The sequence below is a fragment of the Dromaius novaehollandiae genome, chromosome 4 (assembly GCF_036370855.1).
Source record: "Dromaius novaehollandiae isolate bDroNov1 chromosome 4, bDroNov1.hap1, whole genome shotgun sequence".
NCBI lineage: Eukaryota > Metazoa > Chordata > Aves > Casuariiformes > Dromaiidae > Dromaius > Dromaius novaehollandiae.
In genome coordinates, this window is record NC_088101.1 from 30068554 (window position 1) to 30095501 (window position 26948).

The following is a 26948-nucleotide window of genomic DNA, read 5'->3' on the forward strand; positions in this document are numbered from 1 at the left end:
TGCAACTTTAGTCTTGGGAAACAGCTTGCTAAGAGGACAACAGCACGCCTACTGCTGTTGGTCTGAACCACAAATTTAGGTCTCAGCAACAAACTTGTATCACCAGTTCCCCCAAACAGGCGTTTTACATGTATAATCCCAGTTCTCAGGTGAGTGGTGGTTCTGCTGTCCCCAGCTCAGAGGAAGAGGACAGTCCCTGCACAGGACTCAGGCACCAGAGTCTGTTTGGTATAAACATGTGGGGTGAAATCAGAGGCATTGGTGATCTGTGTACTCCAAGATGCCTCCAGCTGCTGCCACCAATATTGGACCCAAGTGATAGACACTGCCAGTCTGGAGACATGGGTCACACCAGGCCTTTTACATCACCTGGGACCATGGATGAGATGAGAGAAAGAGCTTCGCATTCACATGATGCTAGGGAAACAAACAGGCGAACGAGCATGAAAGGCTGGGAGATATATCCCAAATCAAGCCCGTGCCAAGTAACTTTTAGTCTGGGTGTTGCCACCCTGATGGGGAGATGAGATGGTAGAGGGCATTTACACATAGGATGCAGGTTGTGCCACACCATTTGAACTCAGGGCCTAAGAATTTACTTTAATTTATTAGCATTTACTGCATCCAGCAGGCACAAAGAAGAGTTACTTAAGTTGAAGTATGATTGGACAAGAACAAATAGGCTTAAACTGACTATAAATGCATGTATTTTGGAAAGAGTATTTTAAACCTTCAGAACAGTGAGTTCTGAATCAGTCTTTCCAACAATTGCAAGACCTCAGATATTTTTAAGATGAAACATGGACAGTTTATGAAACTGTGTGTGATAGCCTGCATCAGCAAACGACTGAACTGTACGAGGCTGGAAGCTCCTTGCAGGCCATTATATAAACACACTTAATAAAAATCAGTGAGTAGGAAATGTTGTTTTCATGTAACAACATCCAGGATGCTCGAATTACAAAGACACACGGGAAGCATCCTTTAACATTAATTTGCTTAGCTAAAGAAATCAAGTCTTTGCAGCAGCATTGCAAGGCGGGGGGAAGGTGACAGGAAGGAGTAGGAAGGAGTAAGATCTATGAAGCCATTAGCTTCCTTATTCTAACTTCCCTCCTTCCAAAGAAAGTGGCCTTCAAAATATCACTTTTAGTTTTAAACAAACTCTCCAGCTGCCCCTGCTTTTGGGTTTCTTTGACAAAAACGACCTATTGTGATAAAGGTTTAGTAGGATGTGATTTGCTCTACACAATGAAGAGCCAAATTCACCTTGGAACAATATCCAACATGAATCTCCATCACATAAGAAAAAATAACGGTAAGAAATGACATTTCACCTTGACTCTTACTTGAATGTCATTGAAGCAGAAAAGCATAAATCCAGGTAATTGTTTTTTATCTAGTCCTAACTGTCAAATAAAAGAGACAAGTGATGGATCATTATATGCTCACAATTCATCATTTACCATGGACACACCAAGAACGTCTGTCGAAAACAGACTTAGTTTTTGTTGACTAGACCGGCAGGAGAATATGTATACCGAGAAACGTAAACAGATTTTTTTTTCAGAGAAAGTATAATTGTGTGCCACATCAGCAGATATATCTGAGAACCCTTCTCTGCATCTGTCAAAAGTAGCAATAGGAAATAAAACTATATAGATGTTAAATGTGAGGAACTACTAGTATCATGAACCTTGTAATCAAGACACAAGCAAAGCTGCAGAACGGGAATGATGGCAGATCATTTGTAAACTGTAACTTTATTCCCTGTGGTCAAGCACTCCCTGAGCATGTTCTAGTGTCAGTGCATAACACCTTTATTTTGGAATCATATATTCTTGCCTATATGAACCCCACAGGTATATTCATGTGTTCTTTAAAAGAGTTTTATAAATATACCAACTGCTTCCGGGTTTTACAAATAATTATCTCCTATTTAAATGGTTTGATGCAAGTAAGAGTTACAACCAGAAGTCAAAGACCTGTTTTTAATCAAGAAAATTAAAATAAAAAAGGCTTGCTAAAATAAAGTTTGCTCTTGGTCTGATCCAGGAGAACCTTTACTATTCCTAGTGTCAGAAATAAAAATAAAACCAGGCTCAACTTGATCAACTTCACATTTTGACTAGCATATACATCATTGGAAAGTGTGTAACTGCTGGATGCTTACAATCTCAAATGACAAACAGAAATACAACTACATCATGTACACAGTATTAGTTATGAGTACTGAACACCATTGATGAGTGGACAGAACAGCACAACTAAGAACAAAGCAACCTTAGACCATACTGTTTGCGTGACATAAGACACTACTTGCATATATCTGATTGCGGAAAACAGAGCAGGCCAAAGAATGCTTCACCTTTTTCTTGTTTTTCCATGAGAACAAGATAGCACAAAAGAACCTCATCTAGAAACTGTACGTACAGAACTATTACAATACTGTATTGAGAATACTCTGCCCATCGGCCTACAAAATAACTGATACCAAAGTTGCATGCAGCTCAAAAGCATTACAGTCTCTACTAATGATACACCTACTGAATTAGTAAGTAGCCTCTACCACTCAGCTTTCTACCAGCTTTCCTGACTCAGTAAGAATGTAAATTAAGGCAAATTTTGGTCTTTTTGATGAGAACAAATCAGATACCAGGAGTTTTCTGAACAAACAAGCTAATTAAAGGGTTGACCTCTACCCACATGGACACTTCTGTAACCTACTGACATTTCATCTCTGCTATTTTGTTTAAGGCTGAAGGTGACTTGTGTCAATGATGCACTCCAATAGCAAAGTCAAGTACCTGACCTCGTAAAATTAGCTAATGCAGACAAAAGACATCAGATTTAAAATAATTGTTTTCAAAGCCTAATACTAGGTGTAAGAGACAGTGCCCCAACACACATGCAGTCTTCTGAACAGAGGCTAATCCTTAACCACCACCACTGCTGCAAACTGCAGTCACGACAGTTCTTGTTCACTTTCTACTCTAAAATTTGTTATTCCCTTACTCTCAAGGGAAGGACTGGAAGAGCTCCACTGACTTACGAAGGTTACAGTGACACCTGCATGAAACTGAACGGCAGAAAAGGAGGATGACTTCCCCTCTTTTTCCCAATTTCTGTGTTCTATTTATAAGTATTCTACTTGTGCATTCAACAACTCTTCTTCCTGTTCAGTTCCTCTTTTGACTCATGTTGCTAATAAGAATTCTTCACTGATGAAAGGACTCTGTAGATCACATTTAGTTCATGCAATAAAATTGAAAGATGACTTGCATGCTCTATTTAAAGGAACTTCTATTACTGCATTAAAATTATTTTGAGAAGAATTCAAGCTGACATTTCTTTAAACACAAAATGAGAATGAGATTAGATATATATTTGTTCTTTGATAAGAGAGCTAGCAAGGGATGTCTTACATTGCTAATTCTTCTTTTAAGTTCTGCCTCTGCTGACAGCACAGGCTGACCCCTGTAGCCATAAATCCAACTCAGCAACAGACAAGTGATTCAAGTTTCTTTATATTCAGACGGTGGTAAGCATCATTTAACTAGTGTGTTACTGGCTAAACAATTACCAGAGGAGAAGTTACCCAGCTGCTGAAAATCCAAGGACTCTCCGGCTCCCTTTTTAATGGGGACTACGCAACATCAAAGGAAAAAAAGCCAATCTAAACAATGACATCTACCTCCCAACCTTATGCAAGAAACATGATTGTCTTCAGAGGACTTCCTATTTATAGCCTTCTGACTACCACGCAACCCCAAATATGCTACATGCTATGCAGCTAAACTTCAGAGAAACCACTGCCTGTGCCCTAAAGCACGTATACTTTCCCAACTACAGTAGCTGATACAAAAAGGCATTACCTCTACCTACAAATTTTGTCTCTTCTATGATGTCATCCACGGTACTTTGTATACTGTTGATTAGTGATGTTGCTTGCCCCCAAAATGAATACATAGCAGGCATACTTTTCACACATGAATTCATACACACAGCTTTTCTCATGATTGTTCACACTAAAAATCGAGCCAAAAAATTAAACTGCAAACCAGTGATGACTGCCAGTGTCACCCAGTTCCACAAACCAGATTCGTTTAATCAATTACACAGCTTCCTTTTTACATTTAAGGATTCTCACTTATCCACAATTAACAGAGAAGCATTTTACAACTATTAAGGAGTGGATGACTCCAGGCAACTTACAAAGCAGCCTCCTTCTCTGAACTGGAAAGCACAGCTTGATTACAAGCCGCCTCCATATTTTATTCCAACAATGAGAGTTGGCAGGCAGTGAGGGAACTGTTTAAGTTTACAACTGCATGCTGGCAAACACAAGAGAACACAAGAGAAGAGTTGCATGCTGGCAAACACAATTAAATCAGTGCATCTCCTTGTACCCTGGATGCTAGTCTGCCCTAGCCAGAGCTGCTCTTCTGGAGTGCTCCTGTGGTACAGAGGCAGCCAATAAGGTTGCTCATGAGACGGAGCGATTCAGAGGGCAGACTAACCAACAACGAAAAGAAACTAAAACAAACCAAAACAAAAAAAAACCCCAAATTGTTCTTTTCCAGCCCAAAACAATTCCTGGTTCACTGTGTAGCCGCATGTACAGCCGCACTACAGAACAGAGGGAGAATCAGAGGTTGGAAGGATATAGTCATGTCTGCTTTAGCCAGATTTATTCGGTGCAAGGGACTTGCACAAGATCACTATACTGTTTGAGTCTGAATACTGTTTGAGGGCATACTTGGCCAAAGATGAATTTTTACTTTAGTAGAGTAGCTAGGAATAGAAAAGCACATGAGAATATAAACAAACTACCCAGGTAATACAGCTTAAAGATGCTCCTTCACATTTTAAATTCACCTTAACTATGGAAAGAAATTTAAACAACGATACGTAGCATCAGTTGAAGGCAGCGAGCCTGTAAAAACAAGTATGTTGTAAGAAGGCAGCTGTACTTAATGTTAGACATGAAATGTTGACTAGGTCTAATTGCTACTTTAACATTATAAACAAAAGCTGAATGAAGGAGCAGAAAGGCAGAGAAAACTTAAGAACCTCTCTTTCTTTCCTTCCTTTCTACCTGAGGATGCAATTCTATGGCAGCATCAGACCATCTATGTGAGAGCTGCCGCTGTCCCACCCTTCCTCCGTCTTGCCCTCATTTTGTAGTCCTGCCGCTTCCCTTGCACTGGGACTACTGGTTGCACAATTGCACAATGTACTAATACAGGAAGCGGCGCAAAACCTAATGCTGCTGAAAAAGAACTGACTTTTAGCTGTTTCAGCTTCCTGAAATGGCTTGCCACTCAGCTGAACAAGTATCACTGCCAGCACACCAGAAAGCACAGGTGAGACAACGGCAACCCTCACATCACTCAATCCAAGCTAAGGAGGAGCTTATAAGTAAGATGTAGGTTTGAAAGTCTACAAACAGGCAAATCACACAGGGTTCTGTCCTATAATGCATCAATGCCTCAAGTTAAAGAAAGACTTATGTCATAAAGAATAGCATGCTAAGCACAGGTGTTATAACGAGATTCACTCCTGATTTTTTTCATTCATGTTTTTTTTCCAAAATCCAATCAGATGCACATTTCAGAAGTTATTTAGGGAGAAAACCTGTTGGAAATAGAATTTTCAGAAAACAAAACAATATAGCTAGGAACTAAACCAACAAATGGATTAGACCTGCTAGTCTGCCTCTGCCTCTCTGTTCTGCCTGTATGTTTCCTCCCTCATCACTTTTTATTTTGGTAGACGACAACTCAAACAAAAGATGGACTATGTTCTAACAGTAATTTTAACAATAACCACCACTGTAAATTTGGTGCATTTCCCACCAGTGGAACAGACTAACAGTCGAAAGCAGGGGTTGCAATACCTTTGAACAATGTCACAAACTCAGGTGGAACTTGGCTGCAGAAGCATGGCTTGCAACTGGAAGCAGCACTGAGAGATTAGAAATGCAACTGAGAACAAGGGTGCTGGTGGAAGAGTTATGGTATTACTGAACACTCCCAGATCCACTTAAAGCATTTTACTCCAAAGCAAAAAAAAAAATAGAACATGAAGAAAAGCCTCACAGTACAGAAAACAACAAAAATTAAATCATGAAACACTATATGCCAGGCATGCTCTCCCTTCTATGCCATTCCCCTTCTAAACAAATGGTTCCATAAATTTCAACTACTCTTCTGTATCTTAGATTCTCATCTATTACCTGTAATTTAAAATCATTTTGGTTCTACTTTCAAAACCACTTGACCTTGGTGACTTTCTAACAAAACTATAACCCAGCAAGAATGTTAGTTTTGACTATACAAATGAAGATGCGCAGTGATCAACCAGTAACATTTTACCATACTTATGAGAAACAAACATGTTGTTATTCAGCTATACACATCATGAAGTGAAGGCCCAGAAAGGCAATGTATATATACCGTTAAGGTCTTTGAAGGAAAGAAGTTACAGCCAATTAAAGGAAAGAGCTTCATGATGTCTTCAATGATATCATAAAAACTGCCAAAATCTGCTTTTTAAGTGTAGTCATTTATTAATGACAAAGAATCAAGATTAATACAAGTATAAGATTAATTGACTTGGTCCCTAAATAGAAAAAACTGTCTCAAAAAAGAGTTCTTATTGCTAAACGTTTCACTATGCAAGATCATTACAGTACCGTGTGATCTTTCCACTCTCAGACTGTGAGAAAAAGAGAACACTTCAACAGCTCTGATTAAGAACAAAAAAGGAGTCCTCCTTCCTCTAGAAGATCTACACTTCTATATAGAGCCCCTTCATTGCCTGATGTGTTGACAGCTCCCCCTTCTGTTTCAATCTACTTTATTTTTTGGAGCATGCACATACCCTCCATGAATTTAAAAAATAGTGCATCTGCTGAAATGATCTCTCTATATTATGTCCCTTAATAAATTCAGGTTAAAATATCATGCCTACATTTTATAAGAGAAATACAACCTGATGATGAACATCACAAATCATATTCCATTCCATATTTCTTCTGTAAAAAGCATTTGCAATTACAACACTTTAGTAGTGTTTCAATATTAAAAAAACCTTCCTTTTTGTCCTAATTAACATTAGTATTCAAGCTTCCATTCAATAATTTCTATATTTCATATGAAGCAATACACAAATTATCCAAGTAGGCATCAGACCCAAAGCATCACCTCTCTCAGCTCTGTGCTCTAATAGCACACTAGACTATGAAGTTAGTCACCATCCTGCACTATGTTCATGCTGAAGTTATGCTAGAGCTCCCAAACCAGATGACTCTCCAATGGGTTCCTCAAGCAGAAAAGTGAACTAAATCTAGGCCTGGCGGTTCCTCAGTGTGTGCCCCAATGGTCTACTACACACGGCATAGCCAGAAGCAACACCACCATCCCACCTGACAGCCTACACAACCTCATTGGCCTAAGCTTTTTCAGATATTTGAAAAAAAGACATACAGCTAGCTACCTACCTTCAAGAAAAGATTGGGAAGTGAGGATCAAAAGCTCCAGCTTGCAACTCTGCCTTCAGTGGATAAAGGCCTAGGAGAGAGTGATTTGGGACAGACCCCTGTGGTCAGCTGCTCCTCTTGGCGAGATTTGGGCAAGCTTCCTGTGCAGCACTCAGGTTCCTCGCGTGTCAGGCGGAGGCAGCTGCTGCTCCCCATGTGCTTCCTATAGGGGAGGGCTGGGCACCCAGCACAGGCCAGGCCACACTTGTGCCTCATTCTCCTGTTGTTTCTAGCCTGTACATCTGAGGCAAACATGCTGTATCTGTATTACTAGACATCACCCTGTGTCAGCAAAGGTAAGAGAAAACCACACTTTGTGCTTAATATGTAAGACATGGCGCTGAATGGAAGCTCTTAAACTCTGTGAGGGTTCATCCAAAATGCAGCCTGGTTATTTAGAAATAATAACCGAGGAATAATAAAACTTCTCTCTTGAGTGTTAAGGAGATACCTACGTGAGGATATAATTTTTCCTTTTATTAGGAAAGTTCGTAGCCATTCATGAACCACTGAGCAGCAGAGCTTCACAGCTGAGCTCGGCCTACTGCCCAGGCCTGAGGGCTTCCACTACAACGGCCACTGAGTGGGACAAGGCCAATGGAGTCCGGTCTTCATAGGCCACACACAACACAGAGACTGTCCCTCCTCAGAGGGGAGATACCGCAGAGCCGCCACAACGAGCTGTTTTTGGCAGTAAGGGAACCCGCGCCACAGCCCCGCGCGGTCGGCGGACGATACGTTCCAGACCCCCCCCAGCACAGCCAGCCCCTAAAGCGCATGCGCAGCGCCCCCCCCCCGCTGTAACGGCTGCGAGGTACGACGCCCAGCGCATGCGCAGTGCCCATCAGGCACTGCCTGGGCGCCACGGGCGCGTCAGCGTGACGTGATTACGTCAGACGCAGTCTCGTCCTGGAGCGGGGGGGCGCTAACGGCGCGATTTTTCAAAATGGAGGTGCCAAGGCAGGGGAGTCCCCGCCGGGCCCGGCAGCGAGCAGGCCTGGGGCGAGGCGGGCGCAGGCGGGCGCCGTGATGGGGAGCCGCCGCCGCCGCCGGGAGCCGTGGGACGACTTGTAGCGGGGACACGCGGAGAGCGGCGGCCGCCGCCGCCATGGCGACCTGCATCGGCGAGAAAATCGAGGTGCGGAGCGGAGACCCCCTTCCCCCCGCCCCGCCGCCAAATGGCGGCGCGGCACTGGCCGGGCCCGCGGCGGGACAGAGAGAGGGAGGAAGAGGTGAGGCGAGGCGGGGGCCTCGTTCCCCCCCCCCTCCCCCGCCCCCGAAAGCGGCTTGTTTGTGGGAGGCGGCCGGCGGGACGCTGCGCGGCTCCTCCCCCCACCGCGGCCGCGGAGGCGCTTTCTGGTCGCCGGGCGGGCGGCGGCAGCTCCCCAGCCGCTGCCATGGCAGCCGCGGCCGGGGGCGGGTTTTTCGCCGCTCTCTCGGCCCCCCGGGAGCGGCGGGAGAGGCGGCGGGAAGGCGGCCGCGCCGGCCGGGCGCGGTCAGCGGCCGCGGCAGTGCCTGCCGGCCGCCGCGCGGGGAGCAGGATGCCGCGCCGGGGGCTGCGCCTGCCGCGAGGCCCCGCCGCCGCCCGCCGCGCCGCCGAGACCTCCGTCCGGGTAGGGCCCGGCCCGGCCCGGCAGGAGGGCGCCTGCCGATTTGTCCGGCGCTGAGGGAGGGTGGGCTGGGACTGACAGCGGCTCTCTGTTCGCCTTACAGGACTTCAAGGTGGGGAACCTCCTGGGGAAAGGCTCCTTCGCTGGGGTCTACAGAGCAGTATCCCTAAAAACTGGTCTGGAAGTGGCTATCAAAATGGTAAGGCAGCCAGCCGGGGATGCGGTGTCCCTGGGAGACTGAGCCCGGGGCTCGGCTTAGCGGTTCTGCACTAGTGCCTGGCTTGCTTGTTGCTGTGTAACTGGTGTTTAGATTGGGACTCTGTCCTGAAAGGTGCAGTACAAACAGAAAGACCGTATGTATTAATAATTAATGGGAATGTTCACGTTGCCATTAAAAGAAATTGAGCTCAAATACTCCACCCTGGCTGGCCAGGCAGACCCATAATTCTAATTAAGAAATTTGTGGTCACAAAAACTTGATTTGGATTCCATTTGGCTGGAGAGGTCCTGAACACGTGTATTAGCCTTGAAAGCTTGCATGACTGCCTAGAAAAACAATTTCTTTGTGAATGAAGCTAGTTTTTCACAGTTATCTGCTGCCAGGTTGTCTTACACAACTTGTGAAAATACTTTTATTTAACTACTTTTTTTTAAAAAAAAAACACTAACCATATTTAGCATATCTGCCTGGCAAAATTAGAAATTAGGTTTTTCTGTTTAAGTATGTAAGAGAAATTTTTTAATTAGTATTAAATAAGTTCACATTTGTCTGCTTTTGAACAATTGTGTGTTCCTCCACTTCTCGTAAGATACTTGTGCATTAAAAGCATGTAGTAGGTAAAGCTATGTGAAAGTTCACTAATATTTGAAAGAGTTTTTGAACAAACATACACTGAATATCTAAAGCTTCAAGTTCACTTGAAACTAACATGTACCTAATCAGTGCTGCAATGTTTAAAAATATTCTGTGGTCCATTTTCAGATAGATAAAAAAGCCATGCACAAAGTTGGAATGGTACAGAGGGTTCAAAATGAGGTCAAAATACATTGCCAGCTAAAGCATCCATCTATACTTGAGGTAAGAGTCATGTATTTCTCTACAGAAGACTGCATACATGACTCACTATATAGTCTGCAAAATATTTTAACATTTTCATTGTCTTATGTTCCAGCTTTATAACTACTTTGAAGATAGCAACTATGTGTACTTGATACTTGAGATGTGTCACAATGGTGAAATGAGCAGATACATAAAGAACAGAAAGAAACCCTTTTCAGAAGAAGAAGGTGAGCTTTCTTCTAGACAGCTGTCTTTTTGCATCAGTGTTTTGGCTTATCCAATAAATATTTAATTCTAGTGAAAATATTTAAAAACTGCTATCACTCCAAAACAGTTTGTCTAGTTCTATTATCTAGTGATAAGTGATAATATTGAGATTAATCTAGAGATGAATTATGATTACATCTATTCACTTGAATTTCTATATACTTTTGTTTCTGCTTCAGCCACTTAGAGCAACTTGTGCTACTTGGGGTGAAAAAAAAAATACACATCAAAGATCTTAAGGTAGAGCTTACCTTTATACACCAAATTACTTTGTTAAAGTGTAGTTTAAGTCTGAGACGTTCCCTATGGGAAAACTGGCACCTTCTCATTCTGAGGTTTGTTATCTTTGTACCTCTTCACCTCAATATTACTGTATTACATGTCACCAGTTAGAAAACCTTACAGATTCTAACTTGTCTTATATGGTATCATTGGAAATATTTAATGTATTCCAAGGTCTGTGTGAAAATAAAAGTAATGCAGTTAACTGTTCTTGCTAACTCGGACCTTAAGAAGCTACATGTAAAATGCTAGAATGAAATAACCCAATTGACACATGGTCTAGAATTTTCGAAGGACTGACAGCTGAGGAGAAACCTTAGTATGGTTTTAGCTCTGAGTTTCATATGGAGATCACTGAACTAAAACTAAAAAAAAATCTATCTTACATTGAGAGTTAATTGTCAGAGTAATTCTTTAAATTGGTTGTTAGTCTTCTGAATAGTGTTTTGAGAAGTGTTGCCTAGAACAATTAATCGCACTTACAAATTTACCAGCATTTCACTTCCTCACAGTTAAGAGTGAAAGAATTTCAGTTAGGACATGGACCACTGAAACCCTAAACAGAACAGCACAATTTAAAAGGAGTGAATCAAGGGATAGCACAGCAAGTTACTATGTACAGTGTTTTAGGGCACAGCCAGAAGCAAGCTGTTCTGGTTCCAGCCAGTCTGGATTCTGTGGTTATTGCCCCTACAGCTCCCAGAATTTGTGCTGGTCAGCACTTGCACGGGTTCTTCCAGTTTACCTGCTTCTCTATCAATTTCTAATCTAATTCTATGAAACTATTGCGTAAACAGATTTTTCTGAACCTAGATCACAGAACTGGATTAAAGGGATACTGTTGTTTAAAAAAAAAAAAAAAAAAAATCTGTTTAATCCAGATCTGCTGCAGCAGAAATAGTCCAGCTGAAGGTGCCTTAGTTCTGAAAGCTGTTAAATCATTGATTTGGATGAAAAGACTGCTCCTTTAAGGAGTGGTTTCTACTAATATTCTTTATTACCCAGTCTTTGACCTCTCCTAAGAGTGGAAGAAGGATTGTAAATTGCTTGCTCTAGAAGAATGATTCTTACAATTGCTGTAACTGCAGCATGATAAACAATGCTGTTTCAGTCTGGGTGAGGTTTTGTTATTCCTGCTCTAAGCTAAAACTCTTGAGTATTCCCTGAATTTCTAGTTTATTAGAGCAGAAAATCTATCCCAGTATCATGAAAATAGAAGGTAAAGCTAAAAGTTGAAATACTGCCAGCCTTCCCAGTTTGCTAATGATTAAAAAAAAAAAAAAATCCAAATTGCCTCTCATATTTTATGAACTGCACATACTGAAGTGCTTGATTTGTGTTTGCTCTTTCTGAAAATGGAGAGCAACTTCACTTTTTAAATTCTCTAGAAGTTAATTTTAGAAAACGCTTAGGCCAGTTTAAAATATTTCCAGTCTGTCTTAGGTTGTTCTGTTAACAAAGAAGGAAATCGGATTACAGCATTACAGAACATTCTTTTATGGACTGTTTTAGAACATGGTTGTGCTGTATTGCTTAAAAGTTGCATCAAAGCAAAAAGTGTCGTTTCTAATCTCATTAGCATGGCACTTAAATACCCTTGTAATGTCTTCATTATTTAAAAAAAAAAAAGGGGGGGCAAGACCAACAGCAGATCTCAAAGTTAGTATTTTTATGACTACGACTTCAAATATACCACTAAAACATCTGTTCTTGTATTTTGACAGCCCGACACTTCTTGCATCAGATTATCACGGGTATGCTGTATCTTCATTCTCATGGAATATTGCATCGGGACCTCACCCTTTCCAACCTTTTACTCACCAATACCATGAATGTCAAGATTGCTGATTTTGGTCTAGCAACTCAGTTGAAAATGCCTCATGAAAAGCATTATACAATGTGTGGAACTCCTAATTACATTTCTCCAGAGATAGCCACAAGGAGTCCACATGGACTTGAATCTGATGTGTGGTCTTTGGGCTGTATGTTTTACACTCTTCTGATTGGAAAGCCACCTTTTGACACTGACACAGTCAAGAACACGCTGAATAAAGTAGTATTAGCAGATTATGAAATGCCAGCCTTTTTGTCAAGAGAGGCACAAGACCTTATACATAAATTACTCCGAAAAAATCCAGCAGATCGTTTGAGTCTTTCCTCTGTGCTCGATCATCCTTTTATGTCCCGGTGCAGCTCTGCACGCAGTAAAGATTCGGGAACTTCAGAGGATTCCATGGACAGTGGAAATGCTACAATCTCTACCACTTTTACAGGCTCTTCTAGCATCAGTACCAGTGGTTGCTTGAAGGAAAAGAAGAAGTTATTAATTGGACAGCCACTCCCAAATAAAATTACTTTTTTTCCTAAAAATAAGAATTCCAGTAACTCTTCATCCATAGATGGAAGCAGTTCTTGTAATCAGTGGGGAGCTCAGGGAAAAGAAACTGGTCTGCCTGGCAGAGGAAGAGCCATGCAGCTTGTTGAAGAAAGGCCACATTCACGCTATCTCCGAAGAGCCCATTCTTCTGATAGGTCTGGCACATCCCATAGTCAGACTCAAGGAATAGCAAATGATGTGGAGAGATGTCACTCTATGGAACTGCTTTCCAAGCCCAGAGTAGGAGCAATGGAAAATGCAGAATGCTTTTCACCTGCAAGCAGCTATACTGATATGGGAGAAATATTTAAGGAGAAGACTTCGAGCAGTTCTGGTTCTTTTGAAGGACAAATGTCTCCACCTGTGAAAGATCAACCACAGTAAGAATTCTTTTTTATTAAGACAAAGTTTAGAGCTGCCTTATTCATTTAATGAATAATTCTTGTAGAACTAAGCTGTGGTAAATATCAAAAGTCTCTACAGTTTTAGTTCGAATACCAAATAGGAGAAGGTAATAATTGTTGCTGTAACTATGCGGAAGTCTACCTCCCCACTGTCCCTATCCCAAAATTCATAAATGCAGTATATGAGGTAACTGACTGTAGCTTTTCTTCATCCTGATAATACTCTGCTACTTATTCATTTCCCTCCTCAGCAGGTTGTTTCATTCCCTATGGTAACTGCAGCAGGGATTGTTAATAAATGTAGAAGAGACATGGATTAGGGAAGAAGGCCTTCAAAGTACGCCTATCAATGTATTTACTTGCTGCTGTGATAGAATTTTTTTTTCAGTTCACTTTAACTATGCTTTATCTCTAGACAAGATAAAGGGAAAGAACAAATTATTGAAGTACAAGATTAGGTGATGGGTTTAAAAAACTGGTAACATTGTGCTGAAGAGAGAAAATGACACTGGAAGATAACTACTTGAAACTTAGTTTTATCCTTAGCTATAGTCTGTGGATGAAAATCCTGGTGTCTCTTCTCACACTGATGGACTTTCCCAGCTTATACCTTCCAACTCTCCAAGTGTCAAACCTTAAAAGGGATGCTAGAATTTTTTTGTGTTGCTGTTTTTGTGTAGTGTTATGCAACAAGAACTGTTCTTTGTGGTGCACTTGATCTGTGTACATTCAGAAGTTGTATTGCTTTAGTTTTTCCATAAATGGGATATCAAAGAACATTTTCCTATTTAAATATAAGGACTATTGTATATGTTAGTTTTTGTATTTTCTTCCATGTTAACAAGTGTCAACTTTGGCTGATGGTTTCATATTTGTTTTTCTTTTTGCTAATCCCTTCAATAAAAATGCAAATGAGTACTTTGCCCTGTAGAAAGAGTAAATGAAGTAAAAGGTTTTTCTTGACCATCTTCAGAGGTATGACGTAAGCCTCAGTTCAACAATTTCAATGAGCATATGCATTCTTTTTACATCCAGTTTGGTAACATTTGTATACATTGTTTATTTTTTAATGCAAACATTTAACATAATGCTTCCTGGTATTCCCCAAGATTTCACAGAGATGGAATATATGGAAATGTGATAGAGTATTAATATGAGTGGGGATTAACTGAACTGTGCTATTTCTTTTATAAGTGCTTGACTGCAGGGGAAGCACTTTGTGTCTATAGGTAGCTTTCACAGTAGCTTTGTTTATGTGATAACAGAGTCCTTGCTGCTGCTAATATAGTGACCATCATAAAAATAAAGTAAAAGCACAGGCCGAGGAGATAGAATACTGCATGGTATCTTAATGTAAGTTTACAACAGATCAATGATTCTGCAGTAACTGGTTCTGTGTATGCTCTTAGCCCAGAATAAATTAAAGATGCTTTGTTCTTCAATATGAGGATTATATCTCAAGTTTGCCTATGGCAATTTACATATCACACCCTAAAAAGCTGAAAAAGATCTTTAAAATATATTCTTGTGATTTGCTATATTTCATATATATATAAAGTATGAATTTATTAATTTAAGTATAAATTTATACTAAGGTATAAATTACTTTAATAAGACTGCCTATAGATTTCAACTGCATGTTTATTATTATACTAAGTGATATCCATTGGCATCATGGGTCCCATTCCTCAGTCTTCTCTGAGGGTGTTTCCTATTCTGTGGACTGAGAATGAGATGCAAGGACAGCCACTGCTGGCAGCATTATCAACAGTGTTTCTTATTTAAGTGACTTCTGACAGTCTGCTAATGAGCACTAACAGACTTAAATTTGTACTAAAGATTACCAATAACTTTTCTTTTCATTACTCATGGAAATAGTGTTTTTTCTTATACTTCACTTGCCGAACATTACTCATGAAAACAGAAGCATGTTCTATGCCATCTAGAACAACAAAATTCCACCTTTCTTAAACATTCTAAAAAACGTGGTTTCTGCAGCTGTAATATCATAGCTTTTGTTGTGCAAGTGTCAATGTAATCTTGTGTAACTTCTATTTTGCAGCTCAAATTATCTTTGTCCAATGAAGCCCCATGTTGGTTTATTAGAGCAGAAGTCCCAGATTGAAACAATGCAGCAGTGGCTTGGAAGCATGCAAACAAATGGTATGTGTTATTAATTGACTATATATTTTTTGCATTCAAGTTGGAGTAGTGATTTGTAAATGTTTTTGTGGTTTTTCTAAATTTTACTTTATACCTGTAACAGAAGGGATATCTATATGGCAAAATAACTGTTTCTGGAATATAATACTGGCATCCTAAATAACAGTGATTGGATGTTAATAGAAGCTACTGTAGATCCAGACTTTTCTTTATGAATGAAGAGACAGGAGACCTTAAACTAATGTGGCACTGAAAAAAGTTGACACAGATACTGAAAGACGCACAATGACTTCAAGCATCACTTGTCTGCGGAATCACTCTTAAGCAAGTAATGTGCCACTGAAAACATTGTGGTTTGTTCTCTCTTTTGGACTAAGCTATAAGATTTTAGTTTCCTGCAATAGCAATTAATTTCAGATAGCTTTGTAGGTGCTCTTCGTCCTGAGCTGCTGGGTTAGTATAAGCAACTGGATATAACTGCCTTCGAAAGAACAATGAAATTGTACATTGTATTTGAATGTCTAGCTTTCTAAAACAAAGTCACTCTTCTGTCTTTCAGTAATTTTAGCAAAAAAAAAAAAAAAAAAGCACAAACAAGAAAATGCAATCATAGAATCTGCCTTAATTAGTCAGTTGTGACCTGAAATGCTTCTAAGCATGTATAAATGACAAAAAATTGGCAGGTGACTCAACAGATCCTTTTATTTAACTGTGCAAATAAACCTTAAGAGAAAATGGGGCCACAGTGAATGAGAAAGATGATGAGGTTGCAGAAGGAGGGGTGGAGGAAAGGACAAAAGACACAGAAGGGAGGGAGGTGTTCTTTGCCATGCATCATATTACATCAATTGCAAATAATGTAATTTAATCATAAAATTAAATCACAAATTAATTCTGGGCTTTTTTGTTCTGATATTACTGGACTCCTTCCCTTCCCATCTACCAGGAATTAGAATCATATGACATATGGTCTGAATATGCAGTATTTCAACTATAATCCTACTTAATTTTTGGTCCCTTCTCAACTGTTCTCTATCATGGCAGGAGTGCATTACTTGTTTGGTTGAGGCAGAAAGTTGATAAAAGGCTTAAATATCAAAACTAGAGCAGCAATTATAGGAAGATTAAATGTGAAACAGGTTGTTTTATTGAGTGACAGTGGAAATAAAATGTGGACTTCAGAGTTTGAATTAAATTAACTTTTGAGTGCTAAAACCTCCAGTTGATGCTAAAATACTACAGTTTGCTAAGCTTAAAACTTAAGTGAAGCTTAGTCCTATTGGTTATCTGAATGGCAAGTTAACCATCTTTCAACAGATTAATTCTTGTTTAAGTATATATTTGAAATCTGTGTCTCTTGTGGATACATGTTTTTGCAAAATGATTTATGTTCATCTTAATGGTTACCTTAATGGAAATCTTGTAACATGTTATTTTAAATAGCGCTGGAATTAGCACTGGAATTCTATTAGCACTGATATTGATAGACTATGACATCAGTACCTAACAATTTAGATTGAAGGTTAAAGAAATCAGATTCTCCACTCGTTTAGGCTTTCTAAAATGTTACTTTGAAAAGATTTTAAAAACATAAAATAGCATTTTTCTTGCTGTGACTCTTTGAATCTACAACATATTCTTATGCTGCTTTCAGTTCAGATGAGACCACCTGCAGACATAATTGGCAACAGTAATGCACATGGAGGCTTTCGGTATCATCGGGGTGTACAGCAAGATGCATCAAGAAATGTATGGAACACCTTAAAAGATATAAGGAGTCCTGATGCGTCCTTTGACTGCCCACATTTTATATACCAGAGAAACCCAAAGAAATATACCTCTGGACTTCTCTGCCAATCTGAGAAAATTCAACCATCTTCTGCCTGTGGTCTTCAGCCAACTTCAGAACAAAACCAAGCCTGGGGCAAAGAACAACCAGTACATCAGAAACCTACGCTGCGAAGCATTGTATCTCCTCTCAGTGCTCACAGGCTAAAACCGATCAGGCAAAAAACAAAAAATGCAGTGGTATGTATCTCTTAAAATTGAAAGAGTTTAAATATAGTGTGAATCTGTCTAAAGTCACTCGCACTTATGAGACATTTGTTTCATAAAATTAATCTCTGATATAAAGTTATATTAATAGTATGCATCATAGCTTTTGTGTATAGAATGCTGTTATGTGCTGGTTATAATAGGGCTCATGTGGCTCTTAGTTTGCTTTGTTACTGGTGAAGCCACACCCTGACACGCCAGACCTACACCCTTCAGTCATGTTGAAGCAGTCTCTTCTAGCAGCACTAATAGCAAAAGTTATTGAAGGAAGCATTTATAACTTTGCAGTACGTGCTAGGAAGAAAAAAATCCCCCCTCCCCCTTTTTTTTGAAGTGTTTGTGAAGGAAATGCTGTCTCATCCTGCCAAAAGGTAAGTTTGTTGTTTTATCTAACTTGTATTTTTAATGTTTTAGGTGAGCATTCTAGATAATGGGGAAGTATGTATGGAATTTCTAAAAGAACACCATTCACAAGAATTTGTGAAAGAAGTTCTCAGAATATCTTGTGATGGAAATGTGGTAAGTACATTTTGGATTTCTGTATTGTCATATTAAGTACTTAACGTTCTATTCTTTGAAGACTTTTTTTCTTTATTAATCTTCATGTAAGTGACTATTTGTTGAAAAAGCAATGTTTAAATATGCATAGCGACAAATTTCTCTTTTCGTCCATAGTGCAGCCATACGAATATAGGTAGCAAGCAACCACTTCAGAGCAAAATTGGACTTATGACTTTGCTTGACTTCACTTAAGTGAAGCATTGCTAAGAACTGCTGCTGTTCAATAATCACGTAAGAGGAACAGAGCACTTGTTAAAATCAATTACCACAATTACCATAATTTACCTAAACTGTGACTTATTTCCATAGCTGTTAAGTAGGGAGTACTGCAGTAAGTCGCAACTATAAACAATTCTTCTACTCTTTTGGTAGATTGCAGTTTATCATCCAAATGAAGGAAGAGGCTTCCTTCTTGATGACAGACCTCCTGCTCCTCCTGAAGACATCTGTATGTATAACTTTGACAACTTGCCAGGTAACATGAAGTTTATTTTAAACTGATAATGATCGATGTCCTTTTAAATGTCTCTTCTGAGACTAATATTAGCTTTTAAACACTACTTTTCAGATAGTCAGGATAAAACTCCTTCCAGAATAAAATTCAAACTACAGTTTAACTGGAAACTGTTTTTGAAACTTTACAAGAAAGTGTAACCCTGCAGGTTGAAGCAATTTCATATGGAGGCTATATGGAGTTGCAGCACTTTCCTGTGTTGAGGTTCTGAACTATGTTAATTGAAGAAATAGCTATTGAAGATAAATGCTTTCAGAAAACTGAGTGGAAATAAACTCACCTTCTTTCAACATGCTTCTGTAAAGTACTTAAAGATTGCTCACAATTTTTAGGTAATAGTAAAATAAAACAGATAGTTTAAACACTGTGTACCAACTCAGAGAAACTATTTAATCTGACTTTCTGATGGATGTTTTCAATTTTCTTCTTTTTTAGAAAAGTACTGGAAAAAATACCAGTATGCAGCCAAGTTTGTACAGTTGGTGAGAACAAAAACCCCCAAAGTTACCTTCTATACAAGATATGCCAAGTGCATGTTGATGGAAAATTCACCCACTGCAGATGTTGAAGTTTGTTTTTATGATGGTATGTACTCCATTTTTGCTATTTATGCTAATAGTTAAATCCGGTTATCAAAATTGCACTAAAATATTGCCAAATACGAATGAACACTTCAGGCTACAGAAAATACTAGAATTTTGAGGGTTTGCCACTTGGCCTTAATTTTAGCACCCACAAGTCAGTTTATTCATTAGTTCCTTATTGATAACCTTTGTCAGGGAATGCATATTACAAAGGTGGTATTAACCCCTACCTTGTTTTCTTTTGTGAGTGCGTCTATCTGTGTTTGATAGTTACTTACTTAAAATGAGAAGGTCCAAGCTTTCCATTGTTACTGAGGTAATAATATTACTGAGAACACTGGCTGAAGGAAGAGATCAGCTGTCTTCTCCAAGTCTACCTTGGATAAACTAGAATGCACTGACTACTACTTTCTCACTGTAGACTACTGTGAACTAGTTTGTGATTTGCCATGTGCATACCCAAAGACAACTTAAGCTCCCCCCAATTTTTTTGGTCATAAATAACAGCTCTGATCCACTGTGGTACAGCTATTGGAAGAAAAAGAGTCTGTCTTTAAACCATACGCAAATACTAATAAATCCTACTTAATTGATTTTGGCAATGCTGTTAGACATGCTAATTTTGTCTCTGATTAAAATTTGGAAAGGCAGTTCTTAAAATTGTAATGAATGCATTATTCAACCTATTTTACTAGTGATCTTCAGTTGCCATCAAAGGCATTTCATTAATATCACAGTTCCAATTTAAGTGGCTCTTTATTCCTGCTAAACACAGAACTCATCAAGCAGTGATTTTATTCTTACAATAATTCTTAACTCAGACCCATTCTGCTAGAATGTAATGGCAGAAACCTGTATTTCATAGACACTGATACTTTACACAAATTAGATTCAGAACTCTCTTCTACAGGAGCAAAGATACACAAGACAGCTGGTATAACTCGTGTTATTGAAAAATCAGGAAAATCCTTCACTTTGAAAGGAGAAAGTGAAGCAAGTGTGAAGAAGGAAATACAAGTATATATGGATCATGCAAATGAGGTAAATGGTTTAATGTAGGACTCTTTAAGTAGAAAGCAACCTTCTGAAAATTCATATTTTCTTTCACAAAAGTGCTTCCAAGTTGCTTTTCATCATATTTTTGATTTTAGTGATAAGAGGGGAGGTATTTTTTTTTTTTTTTTTTTTTTTTTTTTTTTTTTTAAAGAGCAAATAGCAGTGTAGAGATAATACTCTCTTGCAGTGAAGCCTGATAGAGAATAAATTCTCAGTGGTGTATAAAGCAACTGTGCCTGTTTGGTGAAGGGATTAAATCACCACAAAAAGCTGCTTTACATAATTAAAAAAAAACATACTCAGTTGTTCAGGGGCCAGCCTGCCTGCTAGGCATTCCTTCTCGTGTTTCATGTCACCCAATTAGCAGTCACAAGAGTAATTATTATGTCTATGAAGTTGGGAATTAGAAAAAATGTACTCCAGATTTCCTATTCAGCCTTCCTTCTGTTCTATTATTTTTCTGGAACAGAAATCCAGGGTCTCTTAGTGCCTTACTAAAAGGTGAGGGGATGTCATTAAGAGCACAATCCCAGATGTGCTGAAGTTACTGGGGAAGTCTTGCTATAGTATAGCTTTTCGGATCGTCTTCATGGTTCACGAGTGCATTGATTATCAGTATTTACTACTATCACAGAAAGCATTTCCTTGTGCAGGTTCACCTGCCACACTGAACGTGTATGAAATATTTGTACTGTTTTCAATTAAAGATTGTAACATGCTCATTTTAATTCCAGGGACATCGTATATGCCTTGCACTGGAATCTGCTGTTTTGGAAGAAGAGAAAAGGAGTGAAGGTGTTCCATTTTTTCCAATAATTGTTGGAAGGTAATAGTGTCACTACTAAATATTTAGACACTTGAATAACCATACTAACCAGCTTTCTGCAGCTGATGTTTGTAGAAGCCAGGGCTTCTTAACTAAAGCTCACAGTCATTAGAAAGATAATTAACTTGACAGCCTGTATGCACACCCTATTTTGGACCTGCAAACACTCCTTTAATAAGAAGACAAAATTTGCAGATTGAGACTGGTAGCTTAAATGAATCTGTACATACAACTAGTGTGTACAAAAACTGAAGTCTGCAGAAGAGTAGTGCCATCAAGTGCTTCATATGGTCTGTAATAAACTAAAAGAAAAGCTAGGTCTCCTCATTTTTTTTAACTCCCTTTTAAAAAGGCCTTTTCCTGATTTATCTTTTTTCTCCTCCTCCTCCTCCCCAGAAAACCTGGCAATACTGAATCACCACAAGCTTTAGCACCTCCATCATTAGATGATGCAAACTGTACAAAAGAAGTTATGGCACTGGATGGAAATATAGCTGCCAGTTCTACTCCAGTTCAAACTCCAAACATTACTCCTGTAAGTTCACAGGGACACACAGTGGGACTGATGGTCAATAGGAATTCAAATGTTACTGTTTTATTTAAATTAATGGATTTTTACAGACTTAGGTTTACTAGCCTTTTGTGAGCATACTGACCAGAAATGTCAACTTTCATTTCAGCTAATATCTAGACTTAAGATCATCTGAAACATCTATGTCCTTCAAAACTTTATAACAGATGTCCCCTAGAAACATACCTTGGATTGTTTTCTCATGTTGTACAGTACTGTATTTGACTTGTTTTGACGAGCTCTCTGATACACCTTCAGGCCTGTATATCAAATGGCAGCCACAAAGGATATGAGCACTTACTGCCATTGTTCTGAAATTGAGTGGTAGTTTAAAAAAAAGTCTGTCTACATACATGTACATATGCATGTACACGTATACAGCCAACAAGGCTTTGTGTGCAACTTCATCTAGCTTGTTTAAAAGGGCCTCCCAAGCTTCAACTGCTACATCACAGTCCTGATGCAATGTCTGCAGCTGAATGAATTACATTAGGGTCTTAGCACGCTGGGTTTATATATTCTTAAGTTTGTTGAACTTGCATGGACTTGCATCGCTGTTCTTCAATTCTCAAGCACGTGTTCTTAATGCAGAGTATGCCAGTTCTCAACTGATTGAAATGGACTTGGCAAGAAAAATTCCTTAGGGCTTCAGAACTAGTATTGCTTTTTTCTTTTTCCTTCTGTTAACTTAGTTACCCTTCACCAGAGCTCAAATTTGAGGGTTAAGTGTTCACACTCATTCTTCTTTTGCCATACAGCAAATGCTTGTGCTTTCTAAGCCTTTCAGAAATCACTGTTTACTTCCTCTTCTCAGGTATGTATTTCTAAGGAAAACAACACAATACCCCATTACCTTTCTGTGTTACTCTTTAGATCATTTTTGTCAGTTGCTTTATACTTGAACTGAAATGTATATTGTGAGGTACAGCCTCTTCCTTCTTTCAGGTTCCTGTAGTTACTTAGATTTCCTTTTCTTTCCTGACCAATCTTTTTCAGAGACCTCCTCTAACTTCCATCTCTTCACTGAACTATGAATCTTAAACATTACTAAGTACAACATCTCATCTCTGTTTTGACTATCAGAAGAGATATCTGAGCAGTGGAATTATTATTTTTTTTTTAAGAATACCTGGTTTTCCTAGACAGTGATACTGTTGTCCTAAAGGCCTTCTCTGTTTGATCCTCTGTAATTCTTAGGCTTAGAGAGACAAAAGTGATCAACTGTAACAGACTATACTGTAGAACTGCATGATAAAACTGTTTCTTTCCCCTTCTATCAGAAATGTTCTTCTGGATATAAGCTCCCACATCACAAGCACAATTGGGAAATGTGCTTTCTATGTCTTGTGCTTTGTATTTCTACTTTGTAAATGGTCAATGTTCTAGTCTTCAAGTAGTAGCAATGCCCGTATTTCTGTAAAATATTGGCCAAGTTGTTATCTAAATGAGGGCTATTTTATAACGTAACATGACATGAACACTTTTCTGAAGATGGACAGAGATTTTTTCATTGACAATCAAACAAGGAAAAAAAAGGCTAAGTAGAAAGTCTGCTTTGAGAAAGCCATTCTTCTCTGAATATGGGGAAGTAGTAGAAAAAGTTGTCATAATCCTGGGTTTCAATATAGAGAAAATCAGATGAAGACTTTTTTAATAACACTGTTACATAAAGCATACAGGCTAAATCTCACTGTACATATGAGAAGACTTTAAAGAAGGTAAAAACTGACCAACTTAGTAGATAATCAGTTGTGCTTCATATTAAGGTTGCTAATACTGTGCATTCCTTGTTGTAGGTGGTATCATATGAAAAGTCTACATTTATGACTAATGTTACTGAAACTACGTGCTCCTCTGTTCATCAAAAGGAATGCAGTCCAAATTCAGCCCAACTTTTAAAATCTGTCTTTGTGAAAAATGTTGGATGGGCTTCTCAGGTGAGTAACAAATAATGATAAAGTAGGAAACTCCATTAATTTTTCCTATTAAACTTGCATTATGTAATTTTTAAATCACTAACTTTATGCATTGCTTACACATGAAGTTTAAAGTCAGTTTAAATAATCTGAAAGTTGACAGGTGGAAAGATCCTCCCAAATAAGGGAGTAAAATAATACTATGGTGAACTACATGAGTAAAAGAAACCAAAATAACTGTTCAGTTATTCAATTCTGTTTATCACAAATTTACTGTAATTACTATTGCCTATTCAGTTCCTTCATTTAAATATGAATCTAGTAAAAACTAAAGCTGTTGGATTAGTGGAGAAAAGTCTCTAAAAGCAAGGGTGCTGGGGCAAAATGTTTTTAATAACTATACCAATTTTGTGCAAGAAGAGTAAATCTGCCTATCTGATAGGAAAAACTGTTTCCTTATAAAAACCCATCTTTCTTATCTTTCCTGCAGTACAGGTTGAAATTTAGAAAGTAAGTTCTCTGCACTCTAGATAAAATAAGCTTTTTGTCCTAGCAAAGAACAAACTACAGTTTATGAAACTATATATAAACTTTAAAATGTATGTAGTTGTGAACTGCCCCAAAGCAATTCTTCTATTTCATGTTCAACTCTATTTATAATTTCTCTACGAGCTGTTAAGTTAAAGGTACTTCTGTATTTAATTCCTTTGAAAAAGACAAATAAAAGTGGGTATTTGAGACCTTGGGAAGCTCAGTTCAATTCTTGAGACTACTGCTTACTTCAAAGTAGTACATGTACAATTTTAATCATTGAAAGACTGACCTAGACACCAAAGTTGCTCCAATTCTGAAAAAGCTCAGCTTCAAACAATTCCAGGTGTGTCATCTTGTATATTAAGTCTTCATACTATAATGCAACTTCTTTTATTAGCTGACCAGTGGAGCAGTATGGGTTCAGTTTAATGATGGATCCCAACTGGTAGCACAGGCAGGTGTTTCTTCTATCACGTACACCGCTCCAGATGGCCAGACAACCAGGTAAGCCTATTACTGCTATAAAAATAACTCAGCTTTCTTTCAGTATGAGACTCTAAAACATATGGTAAACATCATAGATAGCATTTCATCTGTTTTGTTACTATTAAAACTTAACTTTTCTATAACTTCTTAGCTGGTTAGCTTGTGTAAACTTAATGAATAAACAAAAGAATTACCCAAAGCTTTGACTGAACTTTGGCTAACAAATGAATAAAAAAACCACTGAGTGGATCTATTAGTTGGTATCTACAATATAGCCATTGTTTATGTATAGTATTTAAAAGAAAGGAGGGGTTGTAAATTGTGTGTGGTGTTGGGTGGTTTGTGTGTGGTGTTGGGTTTGTTTCGTTGTTTTTTTGTGTGTGTGTGTTGTGGTTTTTTGTTTGTTTGTTTTTTCCCCAGATATTAAGGGTTTAGGGGGAATATGCTAGCAGATAGCATAACTGATGCATAGATCTGGAGATCTCGGGTCAAGTTTTAGATGTCTTTTGGACACTGGGCATTTCTCTGGCTATATTTGTAACATGCTTCCTTTGTGCAAAGTTCAATACAGCAATATACAATCTATTCAGACTTAAACATTTTTAGATATTTACCTTCTTAATCTGAAATACTGTTTCAGTTAAGTACACATAGAGAAGAGGGACCTGGACTTGAGCTCTCAAGCTCCAATGAATGTGTCTAGATATATTTACATCTACTTAATGTAGTGATTTGCCTATTTACAGCCCAATTTTGAAAAAATTATACTGCCTTGAAGTCAAATCAATTTTTAAAAGGATTTAAACTCTGCATTCTTATCTGTCTTTCTAGGTATGGAGAAAATGATAAGTTGCCAGAATACATCAAAGAGAAATTGCACTGTCTATCTTCTATTCTTGTGATGTTTACTAATCCAGCTGGTTCCCATTAATTAAAGCAAAGCAGGTCTTTGGATGTGACAGCTTAATAAAAATCACTCACTGGCATTCATGTAAAGTGACTGATTTTACTCAGACTATGGAGAAATTCTTCTCAAAGCTGGTAAAAGTTAGGAAGGGAAGGGTTGCTTTATGTATTGCAAATTGCTGGAAAAGCATCTTACAATGCATATTTTTCCTCAATGATGGATGAACTTGCTCAAGTGAAATGTTGAGCAACTAAGTTCTACGTAACCTCAACTTCTTGGAAATTATCTAAGTCAATATTGTGTTGGTTTTTTTTCTTCCCCCGCTGCTTACTCAGTGCCAACAATCAAGGAGAACGAATCTGTGCTGTTCAAGTGTTTGTACTTGTAAATAACTTGTATTTTTACGTCTTACAAGTAATGTGTAAATATGTATATGTTTTATAGCTGTTTTTATGTTTTTATTTTTGTAGTAGCAGCTTTTAACTTCCCTGCACAAGCATTGATATATAAAAAAAAAAAAAAATAAATGCAGTGGTAATTGTCCAGATCTATTGGTTCATTTCATAATCAAATGATGGTTTGAGAGCCTTTTCCTTTAAGTATAAAAGTTAAACTATAATAGAGCTGATCTGATATCACTGAGCATCCTGCCTTGGGATTCTAAGGGTGGGTGAAGTTTGGGGATAGACAGTATACAGTTGTTGCATAAACTTGCTTCTAATTTCCCAACTTCCTAAAAAGCTGAATTGAAAAACAGGATGTTGCTTTGTGAATATTTATAATTCTCTAGGCAATAGCTGACTAAAAGGTTAGAGCAAACTAAAAAAAGTAAACTACAACACTGCAGTTTGTCATTTTGCAGGAATTGCAAATTAGCTACTTCATCTATACATTGTAAATTACATTAATATCTATAAATACATGACAAATTGAAGTAGTGTTAAAAAACAGTTTTTAAGTAAAATGCTTAAAGTGTGCTATTACTGATGGTGATTGTATTCAGATTTAAACAGATGTTCACCTCAACATCTTTCTACTTTATAAGGTGGAACAGGAACCCAGTGGAAAGGCCTTAGAGTGCAGTGTAACAGTAGGATCCATGAAGGTGCCCGCAGGGGCGATGGGTGGAGAGCATGGGAGGAGCTGACAGCATTTGCCCATGAGGTCTAGGCACTATAATAAACAGAGAGCTGCAAAAAAACCTGAGGAAAGAGATGCTTCAATGCAGCTCT

General features: G+C 38.5%; 1 protein-coding gene across 2 annotated transcripts; it reads left to right on the forward strand.

The window, feature by feature from the left end:
• The first annotated feature begins 8413 nt into the window (after window positions 1–8413).
• Window positions 8414–26263, forward strand: PLK4 (polo like kinase 4). Of its 2 annotated transcripts, none has more exons than XM_026107560.2 (16): window positions 8414–8681; window positions 9257–9352; window positions 10136–10231; window positions 10326–10440; window positions 12487–13519; window positions 15606–15706; window positions 17361–17734; window positions 18176–18280; window positions 18695–18797; window positions 19272–19421; window positions 20331–20461; window positions 21211–21302; window positions 21699–21837; window positions 23670–23810; window positions 24721–24827; window positions 25641–26263. In XM_026107560.2, exons 1-16 carry the CDS (start codon window positions 8652–8654, stop codon window positions 25738–25740), a joined length of 2913 nt encoding a protein of 970 aa, XP_025963345.1. In that variant the 5' UTR covers window positions 8414–8651; the 3' UTR covers window positions 25741–26263. The 2 variants fall into 2 exon arrangements, with proteins under 2 accessions (XP_025963345.1, XP_064366748.1); XM_064510678.1 differs by lacking the exon at window positions 8414–8681 and adding an exon at window positions 8706–8775.
• The last annotated feature ends 685 nt before the right edge of the window (window positions 26264–26948 follow it).

What these genes read in the sequence shown, in the direction of transcription:
- PLK4 (XM_064510678.1), top strand. Translation starts at nt 8,722, where the DNA reads ATGGCGGCGCGGCACTGGCCGGGCCCGCGGCGGGACAGAGAGAGGGAG. An exon ending in AGCATCCATCTATACTTGAG is followed by an intron (nt 10,232 to 10,325) that starts GTAAGAGTCATG and finishes CTTATGTTCCAG; the next exon opens with CTTTATAACTACTTTGAAGA. An exon ending in ACCCTTTTCAGAAGAAGAAG is followed by an intron (nt 10,441 to 12,486) that starts GTGAGCTTTCTT and finishes GTATTTTGACAG; the next exon opens with CCCGACACTTCTTGCATCAG.